Here is a 24,145-nt window from a genome sequence, read left to right on the forward strand (position 1 = left end):
ACATGATCAATGGTCCCTGCGGTCGACTTAGACCGAGTTCTCCTTGCATGAAAGATGGTAAGTGCTCAAAATTTTATCCAAAAAGATTCGTTGAGCAAACGAGCTTTGATGAGGATGGCTATCCAATATATAGACGTCGTAATACAGGTGTCACAGTGAAGATCAACGACGTTGATATTGATAACAAATTTGTTGTGTCCTATAATCCACTACTGTTAATGAAATATTAAGCTCACATAAATCTTGAGTTCTGTAACAAGTCAAACGTGATTAAATATTTTTTAAGTATGTCAATAAGGGTCTGGATCGGGTGACTGCAACTGTTGGAGAAACATATGATGCTGGTGAATCTTCTCGGGTGGTTGATGAGATCAAACAGTATTACGATTGTCGTTATTTATCACCGTCTGAATCCATGTGGAGAATTTTTGCTTATGATATTCATCATAGATGGCTGGCGGTACAGAGGTTGACTTTTCACTTTCCGAACAAGCAACATGTTGTATTCGATGATGCTGATATCACTACTCATGTTTATTTGCGCAACAAAGATTTACTGACGATGTTTACGGGTTGGATGATGGCCAACAGGCGGTTCCCGGAGGGGCGGTCTTTAACATATGTTGAATATCCAGGCAAATTTGTCTATTGTTCGAATAGTAGAGAGTGGAAGCCAAGACAGAGGGGATTCTCAATTGGAAGATTGAGTTTCGCTCATCCCTCATCTGGTGAACTTTTCTACATTCAGATGCTTTTAAATGTGCAGAGAGGCTGTACCAATTTTCGAAGTATAAGAACCGTGAATGGTGTTACTTATGATACATTTCAAGAGGCATGTTCCACCATGGGATTCTTGATAGATGATAAGGAGTATATTTCTGCTATTAAGGAAGTCGTCGAGTTAGCGTCAGCTGTATAGCTAAAGAGGCTTTTCGTTGTTGTTGTTATCTGGTTCGATGGGAAGACCTCTGTCAGTTTGGGAACAAACTTGGGCTTATTTATCTGATGATATTTTTTATCGCAGAAGACATGAGCTGCAATATCCCGGTAAGAATTTTGTTCATCATGAGTTTATTATATGACAGGCAGGCACACACGCACGCACACAGTACATAAATGATATTATAGTGCTAATATTTTATTAATTATCGTTAAACGTAGATCTAACGATGAGTCAGGACGAGTTGTAAGCATTTTGTTTGTTGGAGATTGAGAAACTATTGCAGAGTAATGGAAAATCATTGAGAAATTATGCTGGCATGCCAGTTCCTAATAACTCTTTAGTCTCTTAATTTAGCAATTTGATGCTGTTGTGTGAGTTGCAATATGATACTATTTCTTTGACTCGTGAGCACGATGCAAATGTCTCCAAGTTAAATGAAGAACAGAGGGTGGTCTACGATAAAATTATTGATTGTGTTTCGAATAAGAGGCACGGATTCTTTTTTGTGTACGGGTTTGGTGGCACTGGAAAAACTTTTTTATACAGAGTTTTGTCAGCTAGATTGCAATCTGAGAAAAAGATTGTTATAAACGTTGCTTCTAGTGGTATTGCTTCTCTGTTGTTACCTGGTGGTAAGACGGCGCATTCTATGTTCAATATTTCTGTTGAGCTGACTGAAGACACTGTTTGTCAGATTAAGAAGGATAGTCCAAAAGTTGAGGTAGTCCGATTGGCCGATTTGATTATTTGGGATGAGGCACCGATGTCTAACAAATTAGCATTTGAAGTGCTCGATAGGACGTTGCGGGATATAATGGTTTCGGTCTCTGATAGGAATAAAAATTTACCTTTTGGTGGGAAGGTGGTCATTCTTGGTGGTGATTTCAGGTAGGTCTTGCCAATTATTCCAAAAGGTTCTCGTGCTGAGATTGTAATGGAGTCCATAAATTCTTCTGTCCTCTGGAAATACTGTGAAGTTTTGCGATTGACCAAAAATATGAGGTTAGCAAGTGGATTGGAACAATCAACTGCTCAGGAGTTAAGGTCGTTTTCAGATTGGATACTTCATATCGGTGAAGGTCTATGTGGAACTCTGGTCAATGACAAACTTCTTGTTGATATTCCTTCTGATCTAATCATTCCTGTTTTGGAAAATCCAGTGGAAGATATTGTAAATACAATCTATCCAATTTGGTTCAGAATTTTCATAATCCAAGCTTTTTCCAAGATAGGGCAATACTGGCTCCGACTGTTGATGAGCGGATAATTTGTACGCTTTTTGGCATTGTTTTTAGTATGTTTTTAGTATCTTTTAGTTAGTTTTTAGTATATTTTTATTAGTTTTTAGTTAAAATTCACTTTTCTGGACTTTACTATGAGTTTGTGTGTTTTTCTGTGATTTCAGGTATTTTCTGGCTGAAATTGAGGGATCTGAGCAAAAATCTGATCCAGAGACTCAAAAGGACTGCAGATGCTGTTGGATTCTGACCTCCCTGCACTCGAAGTGGATTTTCTGGAGCTACAGAAGCTCAATTGGTGCGCTCTCAACGGCGCTGGAAAGTAGACATCCTGGGCTTTCCAGCAATATATGATAGTCCATAATTTGCCCAAGATTTGATGGCCCAAACCGGCGTTCAAAGTCACCCTCAGGAATTCCAGCGTTAAACGCCGGAACTGGCACCAAAATGGGAGTTAAACGCCCAAACTGGCATAAAAGCTGGCGTTTAACTCCAAGAAGAGTCTCTACACGAAAATGCTTCATTGCTCAGCCCAAGCACACACCAAGTGGGCCCGGAAGTGGATTTTTATGTCATTTACTCATCTCTGTACACCCTAGGCTACTAGTTTTCTATAAGTAGGACCTTTTACTATTGTATCTTGAGATCGAGGAATCTTTTGATCATGTTTTTATGATTGAACCCTCTTTGGGAGGCTGGCCATTCGGCCATGCCTAGACCTTGCTCTTATGTATTTTCAACGGTGGAGTTTCTACACACCATAGATTAAGGTGTGGAGCTCTGCTGTACCTCGAGTATTAATGCAATTACTATTGTTCTTCTATTCAATTCCGCTTGTTCTTGTTCCAAGATATCACCTGTTCTTCAACTTGATGAATGTGATGATCCGTGACACTCATCATCATTCTCACTTATGAACAAAGTGACTGACAACCACTCTTGTTCTACAAGCATACGAGGCTTAGTGAATATCTCTTGGATTCCTGATACACGATGCATGGTTGATCGCCTGACAACCGAGTGCTCGCCTGACAAACGAGCCAGCCATTCCGTGAGATCAGAGTCTTCGTGGTATAGGCGAGAACTGATGGCAGCATTCAAGAGAATCCGGAAGGTCTAACCTTGTCTGTGGTATTCTGAGTAAGATTCAATGATTGAATGACTGTGACGTGCTTCAAACTCCTAGCAGGCGGGGCGTTAGTGACAGACGCAAAAGAATCGATGGATTTTATTCCGGCCTGACCGAGAACCGACAGCTGATTACCCATGCTGTGACAGAGCATAGGCAACGCTTTCATTGAGAGGATGGGAGGTAGCCACTGACAACGGTGAAACCCTTGCATAAGCTTGCCATGGAAAGGAGTAAGAAGGATTGGATGAAGACAGTAGGAAAGCAGAGAGACAGAAGGGAAGGCATCTTCATACACTTATCTGAAGCTCTCACCAATGATATACATAAGTATCTCTATCTTTATCTTTATGCTTTATTCATCATCTATACCCATTTGAGTCTGCCTGACTGAGATTTACAAGGTGACCATAGCTTGCTTCATACCAACAATCTCCGTGGGATCCACCCTTACTCGCGTAAGGTTTATTACTTGGACGACCCAGTGCACTTGCTGGTTAGTTGTGCGGAGTTGTGTTTATGCCATGGTATTGAGCACCAAGTCTTTGGAGCCATTACCGGGGATTGTTCTGTGTAAAAGTAGCGATCACAATTTCGTGCACCAAGTTTTTGGCGCCGTTGCCGGGGATTGTTCTTGAGTATGGACAACTGACGGTTCATCTTGTTGCTTAGATTAGGTATTTTTCTTCAGAGTTCTTAAGAATGAATTCTAGTGTTTCATGGTGATCTGCTGAAATCTGGCTGGCTGTGAAGCCATGTCTAATCTTATTGGACCGAGGTTTCAACTGATCATCACAATAGCTTGTTGATCTCTATCAATCCTGCTATTGGAGCAATGATCTGCTAAGGCTTGGCTGGCCATTGGCCATGTCTAGTGTTTTGGACCGAAGCTTTCTTTGAAAGCTTGGCTGGCTGTGAAGCCATGTCTAATTCCTGGACCGGAGTCTTAGACTAGCATTGCAATGATTCCTGGAAATTCAAATTGAGAATTCTGAAACCTTTATTTTCTGTTTTCACATAATTTTCGAAAAAAGCACAAAAAAATTTTTAAAAATCATAAAAACCAAAAATACTTTATGTTTCTTGTTTGAGTCTAGTGTCTAATCTTAAGTTTGGTGTCTTGCATGCCTTGTTTATTTGATCTTGGTTCTATTTTCAAGTCAATAGTACAGGGGACTGAAGATTCAGAACATGCAGCAGAGGAATTACACAGAAAAGCTGGGCGTTCAAAACGCCCAGTGAAGAAGGACAGACTGGCGTTTAAACGCCAGCCAGGGTACCCGGTTGGGCGTTTAACACCCAAAAAGGTAGCATTTTGGGCGTTAAACGCCAGAATGGATACCATTCTGGGCGTTTAACGCCAGGATGGCACAAGAGGGAAGATTTTGTTTTTCAAATCAATTTTTTTCAAGTTTTCAAAGTTTTTCAAAATCAAATCTTTTTCAAATCATATCTTTTCAATCAAATGTTTTCAAAATCAATTTCTTTCCTTTTTCAAAGATACTTACTAACAATTAATGATTTGATTGAACATCTCAAGTTTGTTACCTTTTCTGTTGAGAAAGGTTTAATGTTTGAATCATATCTTTTCTTGTTAGGCAAGTCATTAATTTTTAAAATCATCTTTTTTTTAAAAAAAAAATGTTTTTCAAATCATATCTTCTCAATCACATCTTTTTAAAAACCAATCATATCTTCTTAACCACATCTTTTTCAAAATAGTTTTCAATCAAATCTTTTTTATTTCTATTTTCAAAGTCTTTTTCAAAAATCACTTGATTTCTTCCCCACTTTTATTTTTCGAAAATCAATTAGTGTTTTTCAAAATGTTTTCAAAATCTTTTACTTAATTTTCGAAAATTACTTCCCCTCTTCTCACATCCTTCTATTTATGGAGTATCACTCCTTCTTAATGCACAATTCGAACTCTATCTAATCAAGTTCGAATTCTTCTACCTCCTTCTTCTATTTTTCTTTTTCTCTGACACCTCAAGGAATCTCTATACTGTGACATAGAAGATTCCACATTTTCTTGTTCTCTTCTTTCATATGAGCAGGAGCAGAGACAAAGGCATTCTTGTTGAAGCTGACCCTGAACCTGAAAGGACCTTGAAGCGAAAGCTAAGAGAAGCTAAGGCACAACTCTCTATTGAGGACCTGACCGAATTCTTCAAAGAAGAAGAACCTATGGCAGCCGAAAACAACAACAATGCCAACAATGCAAGGAAGGTGCTGGGTGACTTTACTGCACCTACTCCCGACTTCTATGGGAGAAGCATCTCTATCCCTGCCATTGGAGCAAACAACTTTGAGCTTAAGCCTCAGTTAGTTTCTCTAATGCAACAGAATTGCAAGTTCCATGGACTTCCATTGGAAGATCCTCATCAGTTTTTAGCTGAGTTCTTGCAAATCTGTGACACAGTCAAGACTAATGGGGTTGACCCTGAGGTCTACAGACTGACGCTATTCCCTTTTGCTGTAAGAGACAGAGCTAGAATATGGCTGGACTCACAACCTAAAGAAAGCCTGGACTCTTGGGAAAAGCTAGTCAATGCCTTCTTGGCAAAGTTCTTTCCACCTCAAAAATTGAGTAAGCTTAGAGTGGAAGTCCAAACCTTCAGACAGAAGGATGGTGAATCCCTCTATGAAGCTTGGGAAAGATACAAACAATTAATCAGAAAGTGTCCCTCAGACATGCTTTCTGAATGGAGCATCATAGGTATTTTCTATGATGGTCTCTCTGAACTATCCAAGATGTCTTTGGATAGCTCTGCTGGAGGATCTCTTCATCTAAAGAAGACGCCTACAGAGGCTCAAGAGCTCATTGAAATGGTTGCAAATAACCAATTCATGTACACTTCTGAAAGAAATCCTGTAAACAATGGGACAAGTCAGAAGAAAGGAGTTCTTGAGATTGATACTCTGAATGCCATTTTGGCTCAGAATAAGATATTGACTCAACAAGTCAATTTGATTTCTCAAAGTCTGTCTGGAATGTAAAATGCACCAAGCAGTACTAAGGATGCTTCCTCTGAAGAAGAAGCTTATGATCCTGAGAACCCTTCAATGGAAGAGGTGAATTACCTAGGAGAACCCTATGGAAACACCTATAATTCTTCATGGAGAAATCACCCAAATTTCTCATGGAAGAATCAAGAGAGACCTCAACAAGGTTTCAACAATAATGGTGGAAGAAACAGGTTTAGCAATGGCAAGCCTTTTCCATCATCTTCTTAGCAACAGACAGAGAATTCTAAGCAGAACCCCTCTGACTTAGCAACCATGGTCTTTGATCTAATCAAAACCACTCAAAGTTTCATGACTGAAACAAGGTCCTCCATTAGGAATTTGGAGGCACAAGTGGGACAGCTGAGCAAGAAAGTTACTGAACTCCCTCCTAGTACTCTCCCAAGTAATACAGAAGAAAATCCAAAAGGAGAGTGCAAAGCCATAACCATGGCCGAATCTGGAGAGGAAAGAGAGGAAGTGGACGCCACTGAGGAAGGCCTCAATGGGCGTGCACTGACCTCCAATGAGTTCCCTAGTGAGGAACCATGGGAATCTGAGGCTCAAAATGAGACCATAGAGATTCCATTGGATTTACTTCTGCCATTCATGAGCTTTGATGAGTATTCTTCCTCTGAAGAGGATGAGTATGTCACTGAAGAGCAAGTTGCTAAATACCTTGGAGCAATCATGAAGCTAAATGACAAGTTATTTGGAAATGAGACTTGGGAGAATGAACCTCCTTTGCTCACCAAAGAACTGGATGACTTGTCTAGGCAGAAATTACCTCAAAAGAAACAAGATCCTGGGAAGTTTTCAATACCTTGCACCATAGGCACCATGACCTTCAAGAAGGCTCTGTGTGACTTAGGGTCAAGTGTAAACTTCATGCCTCTCTCTGTAATGGAGAAGCTAGGGATCTTTGAGGTACAAGCTGCAAGAATCTCACTAGAGATGGCAGACAACTCAAGAAAACAAGCTCATGGACTTGTAGAGGATGTTTTGGTGAAGATTGAGGACCATTACATCCCTACTGATTTCATAGTCCTAGAGACTGGGAAGTGCATGGATGAATCCATCATCCTTGGCAGACCCTTCCTAGCCACAGCAAAGGCTGTGATTGATGTTGATGGAGGTGAACTGATCATTCAAGTGAATGAAGAATCCTTTGTGTTTAAGGCTCAAGGATATCCCTCTGTCACCATGGAGAGGAAGCATGAAGAGCTTCTCTCAAATCAGAGTCAAACAGAGCCCCCACAGTCAAACTCTAAGTTTGGTGTTGGGAGGCCACAACCAAACTCTAAGTTTGGTGTTGAACCCCCACATTCAAACTCTAAGTTTGGTGTTGGGAGGTTCCAACATTGCTCTGAGAAAATATGAGGCTCCATGAGAGCCCTCTGTCAAGCTACTGACATTAAAGAAGCGCTTGTTGGGAGGCAACCCAATGTTATATTTTATCTATTTTCCTTTGTTATTTTATTTTTTTAGGTTGATGATCATAAGAAGTCACAAAATCAATTGAAAAAGCAAAAACAGAATGAAAAACAGGAAGAAAAACAGCACACCCTGGAGGAAGAACCCACTGGCGTTTAAACGCCAGTGAGGCTAGCAGTTGGGCGTTTAACGCCCAGTCTGGCACCATTCTGGGCCTTTAACGCCAGAAAGGGGCACCAGACTGGCGTTAAACGCCAGAAAAGGGCAAGAACCTGGCGTTAAACGCCAGGAATGGGCATCAGCCCGGCGTTTAACGCCAGAAATGGCTCAAAACGTGATTTTGAATGCCATTCGGTGCAGGGATGACTTTTCCTTGACACCACAGGATCTGTGGACCCCACAGGATCCCCACCAACCCACCACTCTCTCTCTTCTTCTTCACCCATTCACCAATCACCTCAATACCTCTTCCCCAAAAACCCTTCACCTATCAACTCCCATCTTTCTCTTCACCACTCACATCCATCCTTCATAAAACCCCACCTACCTCACCCTTCAAATTCAAATCACTTTCCATCCCAAACCCACCCATAATGGCCGAACCCTATCCCCCCCCCCCCCTCTCTCCTATAAATACCCTTCTTCACTCCTTCATTTTCACACAACCTAAACACCACTTCTCCCCCTCCTTGGCCGAATACATAAGCCACTCCCTTCTTCCTCATTTCTTCTTCTTCTACTCTCTTCTTTCTTCTTTTGCTCGAGGACGAGCAAACCTTTTAAGTTTGGTGTGGTAAAAGCGTTGCTTTTTCATTTTTCCATAACCATTTATGGCATCCAAGGCCGGAGAAACCTCTAGAAAGAGGAAAGGGAAGGCAAAAGCTTCCACCTCCGAGTCATGGGAGATAGATAGATTCATCTCAAGGGTGCATCAAGACCACTTCTATGAAGTTGTGGCCTTGAAGAAGGTGATCCCCGAGGTCCCCTTTTCACTCAAAAAGGGTGAATATCCGGAGATCCGCCATGAGATCCGAAGAAGAGGTTGGGAAGTCCTTACCAACCCCATTCAACAAGTCGGAATCTTGATGGTTCAAGAGTTCTATGCCAATGCATGGATCACCAAGAACCATGATCAAAGTGTGAACCCGAATCCAAAGAATTATCTCACTATGGTTCGGGGGAAATACTTGGATTTTAGTCCGGAAAATGTAAGGTTAGCATTCAACTTGCCCATGATGCAAGGAGATGAACATCCTTACACTAGAAGGGTCAACTTTGATCAAAGGTTGGACCAAGTGCTCACAGTCATATGTGAAGAGGGCGCACAATGGAAGAGAGATTCAAGAGGGAAGCCGGTTCAATTGAGAAGGCATGACCTCTGATGAGCGGATAATTTGTATGCTTTTTGGCATTGTTTTTAGTATGTTTTTAGTAGTTTTAGTTTAGTTTTTATTATATTTTTATTAGTTTTTAATTAAAATTCACTTTTCTGGACTTTACTATGAGTTTGTGTGTTTTTCTGTGATTTCAGGTATTTTCTGGCTGAAATTGAGGGACCTGAGCAAAAATCTGATTCAGAGACGGAAAAGGACTGCAGATGCTGTTGGATTCTGACCTCCCTGCACTCGAAGTGGATTTTCTGGAGCTACAGAAGCCCAATTGGCGCGCTCTCAACGGCGTTGGAAAGTAGACATCCTGGGCTTTCCAGCAATATATAATAGTCCATACTTTGCCCAAGATTTGATGGCCCAAACCGGCGTTCAAAGTCACCCTCAGAATTCCCAGCGTTAAACGCCGGAACTGGCACCTAATTGGGAGTTAAACGCCCAAACTGGCATAAAAGCTGGAGTTAAACGCCAAGAAGAGTCTCTACACGAAAAATGCTTCATTGCTCAGCCCAAACACACACCAAGTGGGCCCGGAAGTGGATTTTTATGACATTTACTCATCTCTGTACACCCTAGGCTACTAGTTTTCTATAAGTAGGACCTTTTACTATTGTATTATCATCATCGGACATCTAGTTCTTAGATCATTGGGAGGCTGGCCTCACGGCCATGCCTAGACCTTATGCTTATGTATTTTCAACGGTGGAGTTTCTACACACCATAGATTAAGGTGTGGAGCTCTGCTGTACCTCGAGTATTAATGCAATTACTATTGTTCTTCCATTCAATTCCGCTTGTTCTTTATCCAAGATATCACTTGTTCTTCAACATGATGAAGGTGATGATTGACGCCCATCACCATTCTCACCCATGAACAAGGTGACTGACAACCATTCTTGTTCTACAAGCATCTGAGGCTTAGTGAATATCTCTTGGATTCTTCGGAATCTTCGTGGTATAGGCAGGACCTGATGGCGGCATTCAAGAGAATCCGGAAGGTCTAAACCTTGTCTGTGGTATTCTGAGTAGGATTCAATGATTGAATGACTGTGACGTGCTTCAAACCTGTAACCTACTGGGCGTTAGTGACAGACGCAAAAGAGTTATTCTATTCCGGTAGGGGAGGGAACCAAACCGGTGATTGGCAGCACTGTGACAGAGTGTGTGCATTAGCTTTCACTGCGCGGATGGGAGGTAGCTGCTGACAACAGTGAAACCCTACACGAGCTTGCCATGGAAAGGAGTAAGAAGGATTGGATGAAGGCAGTAGGAAAGCAGAGAGACGGAAGGGAAGGCATCTTCATACACTTGTCTGAAGCTCTTACACCAATGATATATATAAGTATCACTATCCTTATCTTTATGCTATTTTCGTTCATCACTATACCCATTTGAGTCTGCCTGACTGAGATTTACAAGATGACCATAGCTTGCTTCATACCACCAATCTCCGTGGGATCGACCCTTACTCACGTAAGGTATTACTTGGACGACCCAGTGCACTTGCTGGTTAGTTGTGCGAAGTTGTATTGATCACAACTTCGTGCACCAAGTTTTTGGCGCCGTTGCCGGGGATTGTTTAAGTTTTGAGCAAGCTTTTGGTAACATCAGTGCCAAGATCCGGCAACAACATCAAGTTCTTGGTGTTATTGCCCGGGATTGTTTAGGCTGGACAACTGACGGTTCATCTTGTTGCTTAGATTAGGTATTAATTTTTTTTCGAAATTCTTGAAGATAAATTCTAGAGTTTCATGATGATTTGTTGAAATCTGGCTGGCTGAGAAGCCATGTCTAATCTGATTGGACCGAGGTTTCAACTTATCACCACAAGAGCTTGTTGATTCTCATCAATTTTGCTCTTGGAGCAGTGATCTGCTAAGATTTGGCTGACCTCTGGCCATGTCTAGTGTTTTGGACCGAAGCTTTCTTTGAAAGCTTGGCTGGCTGTGAAGCCATGTCTAATTCCTGGACCGGAGTCTTAGACTAGCATTGCACTGATTCCTGGAATTCTCATTAAGAATTTTGATGCCTTTTCCTACTTAATTTTCGAAAAACACAAAAAAATTTACAAAACCAAAAAGACCAAAAATATTTGATGTTTCTTGCATAAGTTTAGTGTCTCATCCTAAGTTTGGTGTCAAATGCATGTTTTTGTTATAATTTTCGAATCCATGCATATATTTCTTTGTTTTGATCTTTGAATTCTATTGACTTGAAGTATTTTGTGTGTCTCATATGCATTCTCATATTGTTAGTGTCAGTAGTATACAAACTGCTAAGTTTGGTGTCTTGCATGCATTGTTATTTGATTCATTTTGCATTTTGATTATTAAAAATCCAAAAAATATTTTTTAATTTGTGTCTTTTCAAGTCAATGATACAAAGAATTGAAGATTCAGAACATACTGCAGAGGAATTACACAGAAAAAGCTGAGCATTCAAAAATGCCCAGTAAAGAAGGCAGACTGGCGTTTAAACGCCAGCCAGGGCACCTGGTTGGGCGTTTAACGCCCAAAGAGGTAGCATTTTGGGCGTTAAACGCCAGAATGTATACCATTCTGGGCGTTTAACGCCAGGATGGTGCTAGGAGGAAGATTTTGTTTTCAAATCAATTTTTTTTTTTTAGTTTTTCAAAATCAAATCTTTTTCAAATCAAATCTTTTCAATCAAATGTTTTCAAAATCAATTTCTTTCCTTTTTAAAAGATACTTACTAACAATTAATGATTTGATTGAACATCTCAAAAATTGTTGCCTTTTCTGTTGAGGAAGGTTTTATGTTTGAATCATATCTTTTCTTGTTAGGCAAGTCATTAATTTTTAAAATCATATCTTTTCAAAGTGTTTTCAAATCATATCTTTTAAAATTGTTTTCAAATCATATCTTCTCAATCACATCTTTTTTAAAACCATAACTTTTTAATTAAATCTTTTTTTTACCACAACTTTTTCAAATTAGTTTTCAATCAAATCTTTTTAATTTCTAATTTCAAAATCTTTTTCAAAAATCACTTGATTTCTTTTTCACTTTTAATTTTCGAAAGTTATCAATCAAATTTTCAAAATGTTTTCAAAATCTCTTAATTGAATTTTCGAAAATTCTCTTCCCTCCTTCCCACATCCTTCTATTTATGGAGTACCACTCTTTCTAAATGCACAATTCGAACCTTATCTAATTAAAGTTCGAATTCATCTTCCCCTTCTTCTTTCTATTTCTCTTTTCCTCTGACATCTCAAGGAATCTCTATACTGTGACATAGAGGATTCCACACTTTCTGTTTCTCTTCTCTTTCATATGAGCAGGAGCAGAGACAAAAGCATTCTTGTTGAGGCTGATCCTGAACCTGAGAGAACCTTGAAGCGAAAGCTAAGAGAAGCCAAAACACAACTCTCTTTAGAGCACCTGACCGAATTCTTCAAGGAAGAAGAACAAATGGCCGCCGAAAACAACAACAATGCCAACAATGCAAGGAAGGTGCTTGGTGACTTTACTGCACCTACTCCTGATTTCTATGGGAGAAGCATCTCTATCCCTGCCATTGGAGCAAACAACTTTGAGCTTAAGCCTCAATTAGTTTCTCTAATGCAACAGAATTGCAAGTTCCATGGACTTCCAATGGAAGATCCTCATCAGTTCTTAGCTGAATTCTTGCAAATCTGTGACACAGTCAAGACTAATGGGGTTAACCCTGAGGTCTATAGACTGATGCTATTCCCTTTTGCTGTGAGAGACAGAGCTAGAATATGGTTGGATTCTCAACCTAAAGAAAGCCTGGACTCTTGGGAAAAGCTAGTCAATGCCTTCTTGGCAAAGTTCTTTCCACCACAAAGATGGAGTAAGCTTAGAGTGGAAGTCCAAACCTTCAGACAGAAGGATGGAGAATCCCTCTATGAAGCTTGGGAAAGATACAAACAATTAATCAGAAGATGTCCCTCAGACATGCTTTCTGAATGGAGCATCATAGGTATTTTCTATGATGGTCTCTCTGAACTATCCAAGATGTCTTTGGATAGCTCGGCTGGAGGATCTCTTCATCTGAAGAAGACGCCTGCAGAAGCTCAAGAATTGATTGAAATGGTTGCAAATAACCAATTCATGTACACTTCTGAAAGGAATCCTGTGAACAATGGGACTAGTCAGAAGAAAGGAGTTCTTGAGATTGACACTCTGAATGCCATATTGGCTCAGAACAAGATATTGACTCAACAAGTCAATTTGATTTCTCAAAGTCTGTCTGGAATGCAAAATGCACCAAACAGTACTAAGGATGCTTCATCTGAGGAAGAAGCTTATGATCCTGAGAACCCTTCCATGGAAGAGGTGAATTACCTAGGAGAACCCTATGGAAACACCTATAATTCTTCATGGAGAAATCACCCAAATCTCTCATGGAAGAATCAAGAGAGACCTCAACAAGGTTTCAATAATAATGGTGGAAGAAACAGGTTTAACAATGGTAAACCTTTTCCATCATCTTCTCAGCAACAGACAGAGAGTTCTAAGCAGAATACTTCTGACTTAGCAACAATGGTCTCTGATCTAATAAAGACCACTCAAGTTTCATGAATGAAACAAGGTCCTCCATCAGAAATTTGGAAGGACAAGTGGGTCAGCTGAGCAAGAAAGTTACTGAACTCCCTCCTAGCACTCTCCCAAGTAATACAGAAGAAAATCCAAAAGGAGAGTGCAAAGCCATAGACATGGCCGAATATGGAGAGGAAAGAAAGGAGGAGGACGCCACTGAGGAAGACCTCAGTGGGCGTGTACCAATCTCCTCTGAGTTCCTCAATGAGGAACAATGGGAATCTGAGGCTCAAAATGAGACCATAGAGATTCCATTGGACTTACTTCTGCCATTCATGAGCTCTGATGAGTATTCTTCCTCTGAAGAGGACGAGTATGTCACTGAAGAGCAAGTTGCTAAATACCTTGGAGCAATCATGAAACTGAATGACAAGTTATTTGGAAATGAGACTTGGGAGGATGAACCACCCTTGCTCACCAAAGAACTGAATGACTTGTCTAGGCAGAAACTGCCTCAAAAGGCAAGATCCTGGGAAGTTTTCTATACCTTGTACCATAGGCACCATGACCTTCAAGAAGGCCTTGTGTGACTTGGGGTCAAGTGTAAACCTCATGCCCCTCTCTGTAATGGAGAAATTAGGGATCTTTGAGGTGCAAGCTGCAAAAATCTCACTAGAGATGGCAGACAATTCAAGAAAACAAGCCTATGGACTTATAGAGGATGTTCTGGTTAAGGTTGAAGACCATTACATTCCTACTGATTTCATAGTCCTAGAGACTGGGAAGTGCATGGATGAATCCATCATCCTTGGCAGACCCTTTCTAGCCACAGCAAAGGCTGTGATTGATGTTGATAGAGGAGAGTTGATCATTCAAGTGAATGAAGAATCCTTGGTGTTTAAGGCCCAAGGATATCCCTCTGTCATCATGGAGAAGAAGCATGAAGAGCTTCTCTCAAAACAGAGCCAAGCAGAGCCCCCACAGTCAAACTCTAAGTTTGGTGTTGGGAGGCCACAACCAAACTCTAAGTTTGGTGTTGAACCCCCACATTCAAACTCTAAGTTTGGTGTTGGGAGGTCCCAACACGGTTCTGAACAACTCTGAGGCTCCATGAGAGTCCTCTGTCAAGCTAATGACAGTAAAGAAGCGCTTGTTGGGAGGCAACCCAATGTTTTATAATTAATTATTTTCTTTTGTTATTTTATCTTTTTTGTAGGTTGATGATCATAAGAAGTCACAAAAACAATGAAAAAAGCAAAAACAAAATGAAAAACAGGAAGAAAAACAGCACACCCTGGAGAAGAAGAAGCTGGCGTTCAAACGCCAGTAATGCTAGCTGTTGGGCGTTTAACGCCCAGTCTGGCACCATTCTGGGCGTTTAACGCCAGAAGGGGGCACCAGACTGGCGTTAAACGCCAGTAAAGGGTAAAAACCTGGCGTTAAACGCCAGGAATGGGCACCAGCCCGGCGTTTAACGCCAGAAAAGGCTCAAAACGTGGATTTTGATGCCATTTGGTGCAAGGATGCCTTTTCCTTGACACTACAGGATCTGTGGACCCCACAGGACCCTACCATCACTCTCTCTCTCTTCTTCCCCCATTCACCAATCACCTCAACACCTCTTCCCCAAAAACCCCTCACCTATCAAATCCCATCTTTCTCTTCACCACTCACATCCATCCTTCATAAAATCCCCACCAACCTCACCCTTCAAATTCAAACCACTTTCCCTCCCAAACCCACCCTCAAATGGCCGAACCCTCATCCCCCTCTTTCCTATATAAACCCCTCTTTACCCCTTCATTTTCCACAACCTAAACACCCTTTCTTACCCTTCTTGGCCGAATACACCACCATCTCCCTCTTCCTCATTTCTTCTTCTTCTACTCTCTTCTTTCTTCTTTTGCTCGAGGACGAGCAAACATTTTAAGTTTGGTGTGGTAAAAGCGTTGCTTTTTCATAACCATTTATGGCATCCAAGGCCGGAGAAACCTCTAGAAAGAGGAAAGGGAAGGCAAAGGCTTCCACCTCCGAGTCATGGGAGATGGATAGATTCCTCTCAAGGGTGCATCAAGACCACTTCTATGAAGTTGTGGCCTTGAAGAAGGTGATCCCCGAAGTCCCCTTTTCACTCAAAAAGGGTGAATATCCGGAGATCCGCCATGAGATCCGAAGAAGAGGTTGGGAAGTACTTACCAACCCCATTCAACAAGTCGGAATCTTGATGGTTCAAGAGTTCTATGCCAATGCATGGATCACCAAGAACCATGACCAAAGTGTGAACCCGGATCCAAAGAATTATCTTACTATGGTTCGGGGGAAATACTTGGATTTTAGTCCGGAAAGTGTGAGGGTGGCGTTCAACTTGCCTATGATGCAAGGAGATGAGGATCCTTACACTAGAAGGGTCAACTTTGATCAAAGGTTGGACCAAGTCCTCACAGTCATATGTGAAGAGGGCGCACAATGGAAGCAAGATTCAAGAGGAAAGCCGGTCCAATTGAGAAGGCATGACCTCAAACCCGTGGCTAGAGGATGGTTAGAGTTCATACAACGCTCAATCATCCCCACTAGCAACCGGTCCGAAGTTACCATAGACCGGGCTATCATGATCCATAGCATCATGATTGGAGAAGAAATAGAAGTTCATGAGGTTATAGCCCAAGAACTCTATAGGGTGGCGGACAAGACCTCCACTTTGGCAAGGTTAGCCTTTCCTCACCTCATTTGTCACCTCTGTTATTCAGTGGGAGTTGACATAGAGGGAGACATCACCATTGATGAGGACAAGCCCATCACTAAGAAAAGGATGGAGTACACAAGAGATCCCACTCATCATGAGATCCCTGAGATTCCTCAAGGGATGAATTTTCCTCTACAAGACTATTGGGAGCAACTGAACACCTCCCTAGGAGAATTGAGTTCCAACATGGGACAACTAAGGGTGGAGCACCAAGAACATGCCATCCTCCTCCATGAAATTAGAGAAGATCAAAGAATCATGAGAGATGAGCAACAAAGACAAGGAAGAGACATTGAGGAGCTCAAGCACTCCATAGGACCTTCAAGAGGAAGGAAGAGCCGCCATCACTAAGGTGGACCTGTTCCTTGATTTCCTTGTTCTTTATTTTTCTGTTTTTCGAAAATTATGCTTTATGGTTATCCATGTTTGTGTCTTATGATCATTAGTGTCTTAGTGTCTATGCCTTAAAGCTATGAATATGAATCCATCACCTTTCTTAAAAGAAAACTGTTTTTATCACAAAAGAACAAGAAGTACAGGATTTCAAATTCATCTTTAAAACTAGCTTAATTAGTTTGATGTGGTGGCAATGCTTTTGTTTTCTGAATGTATGCTTGAACAGTGCATATGTCTTTTGAATTTGTTGTTTTTAAGAATGTTAAATTTGTTGACTCTTGAAAGAATGAGGAGAAAAGAGAACTGTTATTGAGGATCTGAAAAATCATCAAATTGATTCTTGAAGCAAGAAAAAGCAGTGAAAAAAAAAAGCTAAAATATATTTGCGAAAAAAAAAAAAAGAGAAAGAGAAAAGAAAAAAAAAAGAGAAGAAAAGAAAAAGAAAGAAATAAGAGTGTGCTTAAGAACCCTGGACACCTCTAATTGGGGACTTTAGCAAAGCTGAGTCACAATCTAAAAGGTTCACCCAATTATGTGTCTGTGGCATGTATGTATCCGGTGGTAATACTGGAAGACAGAGTGCTTTGGGCCACAGCCAAGACTCATACACTAGCTATGTTCAAGAATCATCATACTTAACTAGGAGAATCAATAACACTATCTGAGTTCTGAGTTCTTATAGATGCCAATCATTCTGAACCTCAGAGGATAAAGTGAGATGCCAAAACTGTTTGGAGGCAAAAAAGCTACTAGTCCCGCTCATCTAATTTGGAGCTATGTTTCATTGATAATTTGGAGTCTATAGTATATTCTCTTCTTTTTATCTTATTTGATTTTCAGTTGCTTGGGGACAAGCAACAATTTAAGTTTGGTGTTGTGATGAGCGGATAATTTGTATGCTTTTTGGCATTGTTTTTAGTATGTTTTTAGTAGTTTTAGTTTAGTTTTTATTATATTTTTATTAGTTTTTAATTAAAATTCACTTTTCTGGACTTTACTATGAGTTTGTGTGTTTTTCTGTGATTTCAGGTATTTTCTGGCTGAAATTGAGGGACCTGAGCAAAAATCTGATTCAGAGACGGAAAAGGACTGCAGATGCTGTTGGATTCTGACCTCCCTTCACTCGAAGTGGATTTTCTGGAGCTACAGAAGCCCAATTGGCGCGCTCTCAACGGCGTTGGAAAGTAGACATCCTGGGCTTTCCAGCAATATATAATAGTCCATACTTTGCCCAAGATTTGATGGCCCAAACCGGCGTTCAAAGTCACCCTCAGAATTCCCAGCGTTAAACGCCGGAACTGGCACCTAATTGGGAGTTAAACGCCCAAACTGGCATAAAAGCTGGAGTTAAACGCCAAGAAGAGTCTCTACACGAAAAATGCTTCATTGCTCAGCCCAAACACACACCAAGTGGGCCCGGAAGTGGATTTTTATGACATTTACTCATCTCTGTACACCCTAGGCTACTAGTTTTCTATAAGTAGGACCTTTTACTATTGTATTATCATCGTCGGACATCTAGTTCTTAGATCATTGGGAGGCTGGCCTCACGGCCATGCCTAGACCTTATGCTTATGTATTTTCAACGGTGGAGTTTCTACACACCATAGATTAAGGTGTGGAGCTCTGCTGTACCTCGAGTATTAATGCAATTACTATTGTTCTTCCATTCAATTCCGCTTGTTCTTTATCCAAGATATCACTTGTTCTTCAACATGATGAAGGTGATGATTGACGCCCATCACCATTCTCACCCATGAACAAGGTGACTGACAACCATTCTTGTTCTAAAGCATCTGAGGCTTAGTGAATATCTCTTGGATTCTTCGGAATCTTCGTGGTATAGGCAGGACCTGATGGCGGCATTCAAGAGAATCCGGAAGGTCTAAACCTTGTCTGTGGTATTCTGAGTAGGATTCATGATTGAATGACTGTGACGTGCTTCAAACCTGTAACCTACTGGGCGTTAGTGACAGACGCAAAAGAGTTATTCTATTCCGGTAGGGGAGGGAACCAAACCGGTGATTGGCAGCATTGTGACAGAGTGTGTGCATTAGCTTTCACTGCGCGGATGGGAGGTAGCTGCTGACAACAGTGAAACCCTACACGAGCTTGCCATGGAAAGGAGTAAGAAGGATTGGATGAAGGCAGTAGGAAAGCAGAGAGACGGAAGGGAAGGCATCTTCATACACTTGTCTGAAGCTCTTACACCAATGATATATATAAGTATCACTATCCTTATCTTTATGCTATTTTCGTTCATCACTATACCCATTTGAGTCTGCCTGACTGAGATTTACAAGATGACCATAGCTTGCTTCATACCACCAATCTCCGTGGGATCGACCCTTACTCACGTAAGGTATTACTTGGACGACCCAGTGCACTTGCTGGTTAGTTGTGCGAAGTTGTATTGATCACAATTTCGTGCACCAACCTCAAGCCCATGGCTAGAGGATGGTTGGAGTTTATTCAACGCTCAATCATTCCCACTAGCAACCGGTCCGAAGTTACTCTAGACCGAGCCATCATGATTCATAGCATCATGATTGGAGAAGAAGTGGAAGTTCATGAGGTCATAGCTCAAGAACTCTACAAGGTGGCGGACAAGTCTTCCACCTTGGCAAGGTTAGCCTTCCCTCATCTCATTTGTCACCTCTGTTATTCAGTTGGAGTTGACATAGAGGGAGACACCCCTATTGATGAGGACAAGCCCATCACTAAGAAGAGGATGGAGCACACAAGAGACCCCACTCATCCTGAGATCCCTGAGATTCCTCAAGGGATGCACTTTCCTCCACAAGACTATTGGGAGCAACTAAACACCTCCCTAGGAGAATTGAGTTCCAACATGGGACAACTAAGGGTGGAGCACCAAGAACACTCCATTCTCCTCCATGAAATTAGAGAAGATCAAAGAATCATGAGAGAGGAGCAACAAAGACAAGGAAGAGACATTGAGGAGCTCAAGCACTCCATAAGACCTTCAAGAGGAAGAACAAGCCGCCATCACTAAGGTGGACCCGTTCTTTAATCTCCTTGTTCTTTATTTTCTTGTTTTTCGAATTTTAGTGCTTATGTTTATCTATGTTTGTGTCTTATGATCATTAGTGTCTATGCCTTAAAGTTATGAGTGTCCTATGAATCCATCACCTTTCTTAAACAAATGTTCTTAATTGAAAAAGAATAGAATTGCATGAATTTTGAATTTTATAACAGTTTAATTATTTTGATGTGGTGGCAACACTTTTGTTCTCTGAATGTATGCTTGAACAGTGCATATGTCTTTTGAATTTGTGGTTCATGAATGTTGGCTCTTGAAAGAATGATGAAAAAGGAGACATGTTACTGAGGATCTGAAAAATCATAAAAATGATTCTTGAAGCAAGAAAAAGCAGTGAATACAAAAAAAAAAGAGAGAAGAAAGCAAGCGAAAAAAAAAACCGAAAAAAAAGAGAAAAGAAAAAAAAAGAGAAAGAAAAAGAAAGAAATAAAGTTGTGATCCAAGGCAATAAGAGTGTGCTTAAGAACCCTGGACACCTCTAATTGGGGACTTTAGCAAAGCTGAGTCACAATCTGAAAAGGTTCACCCAATTATGTGTCTGTGGCATGTATGTATCCGGTGGTAATACTGGAAGACAGAGTGCTTTGGGCCACGGCCAAGACTCATGAAGTAGCTGTGTTCAAGAATCATCATACTTAACTAGGAGAATCAATAACACTATCTGGATTCTAAGTTCCTAAAGAAGCCAATCATTCTGAATTCCAAAGGATAAAGTGAGATGCCAAAACTATTCAGAGGCAAAAAGCTAAAAGCCCCGCTCATCTAATTAATACTGATCTTCATAGATGTTTTTGGAATTCATTGCATATTCTCTTCTCTTTATCCTATTTGATTTTCAGTTGCTTCGGGACAAGCAACAATTAAGTTTGGTGTTGTGATGAGCGGATAATTTGTACGCTTTTTGGCATTGTTTTTAGTATGTTTTTAGTATCTTTTAGTTAGTTTTTAGTATATTTTTATTAGTTTTTAGTTAAAATTCACTTTTCTGGACTTTACTATGAGTTTGTGTGTTTTTCTGTGATTTCAGGTATTTTCTGGCTGAAATTGAGGGATCTGAGCAAAAATCTGATCCAGAGACTCAAAAGGACTGCAGATGCTGTTGGATTCTGACCTCCCTGCACTCGAAGTAGATTTTCTGGAGCTACAGAAGCCCAATTGGCGCGCTCTCAACGGCGCTGGAAAGTAGACATCCTGGGCTTTCCAGCAATATATGATAGTCCATACTTTGCCCAAGATTTGATGGCCCAAACCGGCGTTCAAAGTCACCCTCAGGAATTCCAGCGTTAAACGCCGGAACTGGCACCAAAATGGGAGTTAAACGCCCAAACTGGCATAAAAGCTGGCGTTTAACTCCAGAAGAGTCTCTACACGAAAATGCTTCATTGCTCAGCCCAAGCACACACCAAGTGGGCCCGGAAGTGGATTTTTATGTCATTTACTCATCTCTGTACACCCTAGGCTACTAGTTTTCTATAAGTAGGACCTTTTACTATTGTATCTTGAGATCGAGGAATCTTTTGATCATGTTTTTATGATTGAACCCTCTTTGGGAGGCTGGCCATTCGGCCATGCCTAGACCTTGCTCTTATGTATTTTCAACGGTGGAGTTTCTACACACCATAGATTAAGGTGTGGAGCTCTGCTGTACCTCGAGTATTAATGCAATTACTATTGTTCTTCTATTCAATTCCGCTTGTTCTTGTTCCAAGATATCACCTGTTCTTCAACTTGATGAATGTGATGATCCGTGACACTCATCATCATTCTCACTTATGAACAAAGTGACTGACAACCACTCTTGTTCTACAAGCATACGAGGCTTAGTGAATATCTCTTGGATTCCTGATACACGATGCATGGTTGATCGCCTGACAACCGAGTGCTCGCCTGACAAACGAGCCAGCCATTCCGTGAGATCAGAGTCTTCGTGGTATAGGCGAGAACTGATGGCAGCATTCAAGAGAATCCGGAAGGTCTAACCTTGTCTGTGGTATTCTGAGTAGGATTCAATGATTGAATGACTGTGACGTGCTTCAAACTCCTAGCAGGCGGGGCGTTAGTGACAGACGCAAAAGAATCGATGGATTTTATTCCGGCCTGACCGAGAACCGACAGCTGATTACCCATGCTGTGACAGAGCATAGGCAACGTTTTCACTGAGAGGATGGGAGGTAGCCACTGACAACGGTGAAACCCTTGCATAAGCTTGCCATGGAAAGGAGTAAGAAGGATTGGATGAAGACAGTAGGAAAGCAGAGAGACGGAAGGGAAGGCATCTTCATACACTTATCTGAAGCTCTCACCAATGATATACATAAGTATCTCTATCTTTATTTTTATGCTTTATTCATCATCTATACCCATTTGAGTCTGCCTGACTGAGATTTACAAGGTGACCATAGCTTGCTTCATACCAACAATCTCCGTAGGATCGACCCTTACTCGCGTAAGGTTTATTACTTGGACGACCCAGTGCACTTGCTGGTTAGTTGTGCGGAGTTGTGTTTATGCCATGGTATTGAGCACCAAGTCTTTGGAGCCATTACCGGGGATTGTTCTGTGTAAAAGTAGCGATCACAATTTCGTGCACCAACTGTCGAGAATGTTGAAGAGATAAATAATTATATAGTTGACTTGTTTCCCAGTGAGGAGAAAAATTATCTCAGTGCTGATTCGATATGTGGTAGTGATGCCTATTCTGATGTTGAAGTTGATTGGATAAATATTGAATTCTTGAATCAGATTAGGTGTTCTGGTCTACCTAATCATTCGTTGAAGTTGAAAATAGGCGTGCCTATTATTTTGTTGAGGAATGTTGATCCAGCTGGGGGTTTGTGTAATGGGACTCGACTTGTTGTGCGAGATCTAGGGACAAATGTGATCGGTGCGGATATTGTTTCTGGTAGCAATGTTGGGGATAAAGTTTTTATCACCAGAATGAATTTGATTCCTAGTGATACGGTTATACCGTTTAAATTCCAACACCGTCAATTCCCAGTTTCTCTGTCGTTTGCGATGACAATCAACAAAAGCCAGGGTCAGACATTATCAACAGTTGGTTTGTTCTTGCGTCGTCCTGTGTTTTGTCACGATCAACTTTATGTAGCTCTTTCCCGAGTTAGGAATAGAAATGGTCTGAAGATTTTACTTTATGATGAAGGATTAGTTGATCCTACCAGGACTGAAAATATTGTATTTAAGGAAGTTTTTGATAAGAAATAATGTAGTTTTTTGTTATATTTTCTAATCTTATTTGTGTTATTTATAGTTTTGTTTTGGTGTACGTTTTCTTTAGAGAGGGACATCTTCTTTGGGGTATGTCTAAAATCGTTTCAACTATTTTGTGTGCACTAGATGCACGATTTTTTATGGACGATTAGATTCTATTAAATGAATATTAAAGATGTTATGAAAGAAGAGTATTCATACGCTTTATAAATGTAGAGTATATTCGTATATATATACATAAATATATTTTAATACATAGTATTTTAAGAATGGCAAGTATAATCTTTTACTTTAAAATGAATATAAAACATATCAATACATATCAAAATATTTTTCATTTATTAAAATTAATTATTATACTATACTATTCTTAATAACATAATGTAAGAAATTAAATTATTTTATATTCCTTGAAAATAATTAAATTATTTTACATTATTAAAAAATAATTACATTAGTTATTATAATAAACCAAATTCATTTAATTTTTAATAGTTGAACATGCAAAAATTTATTCAAAAATAATTTCATAATTACCTATTAAGAAAAAATATCATCAATCATAATTATTTTAACATGATCATCCAGATTTTATGTATCAATTTTTCTTGGTGCCTTCTGTCTTCTATTTTTTTATTATTATTTTGGTTTTAATATTTAGGCCAAATTCTAATTTGATGTCTGATATTTTAAATATTTTATTTTAGTGCAAAATAATTTTGCACGAGTTTAATATTATTTTACTCTTAAATTTGATACAAATTCTTTGTATCAAGAAATATTTTGTATTAGAGTATTGACATTTAAAGTACTTAATTATGTACTAAAATGTTATGCATTTATTAGAGTGTATCAATGTTCTTCTTTTATATTAACCTTTGATTTCTATGTAATATAATCAAATGGTTTATATAAATATGGGATATTCTATAAGCACATAATTGTTGTGCTCATTTAAAAGATACCCTCTTCTTTAGTGGATAAATTTAATGATTCATATTTTCATATTTTATTTTGATTCTTTTTTTGGTTTAAAAAGTCATTTTTTAAAT

General features: G+C 40.1%; 1 protein-coding gene and 2 non-coding genes across 3 annotated transcripts; 1 reads left to right on the forward strand and 2 right to left on the reverse strand.

Annotated features, from left to right (window-relative positions):
• The first annotated feature begins 1,304 nt into the window (after window positions 1-1,304).
• LOC130934650 (uncharacterized) lies at window positions 1,305-23,087 on the forward strand. The gene is made up of 3 exons (XM_057864199.1): window positions 1,305-1,831; window positions 1,946-2,114; window positions 22,608-23,087. The coding sequence occupies exons 1-3, from the start codon at window positions 1,305-1,307 to the stop codon at window positions 23,085-23,087; spliced, it is 1,176 nt and encodes a 391-aa protein (XP_057720182.1).
• LOC130937872 (small nucleolar RNA R71) lies at window positions 5,903-6,010 on the reverse strand. Its single transcript, XR_009069065.1, has one exon. It is a non-coding gene; the product is annotated as a small nucleolar RNA R71 (small nucleolar RNA).
• On the reverse strand, window positions 12,976-13,083 carry LOC130938435 (small nucleolar RNA R71). Its single transcript, XR_009069601.1, has one exon. It is a non-coding gene; the product is annotated as a small nucleolar RNA R71 (small nucleolar RNA).
• Window positions 23,088-24,145: the final 1,058 nt, after the last annotated feature.

The sequence above is a fragment of the Arachis stenosperma genome, chromosome 6 (genome assembly GCF_014773155.1).
Source record: "Arachis stenosperma cultivar V10309 chromosome 6, arast.V10309.gnm1.PFL2, whole genome shotgun sequence".
NCBI classification, from domain to species: Eukaryota; Viridiplantae; Streptophyta; class Magnoliopsida; order Fabales; family Fabaceae; genus Arachis; species Arachis stenosperma.

Bases quoted from the DNA above. Each gene is read 5' to 3' on its own strand.
- LOC130934650 (XM_057864199.1), top strand. From the start codon at position 1,305: ATGCTGTTGTGTGAGTTGCAATATGATACTATTTCTTTGACTCGTGAG. The intron at 1,832-1,945 runs GTAGGTCTTGCC...CAAAAATATGAG, and splicing joins ATTCTTGGTGGTGATTTCAG to GTTAGCAAGTGGATTGGAAC. The intron at 2,115-22,607 runs GTAAATACAATC...TTCTTGAATCAG, and splicing joins AAAATCCAGTGGAAGATATT to ATTAGGTGTTCTGGTCTACC.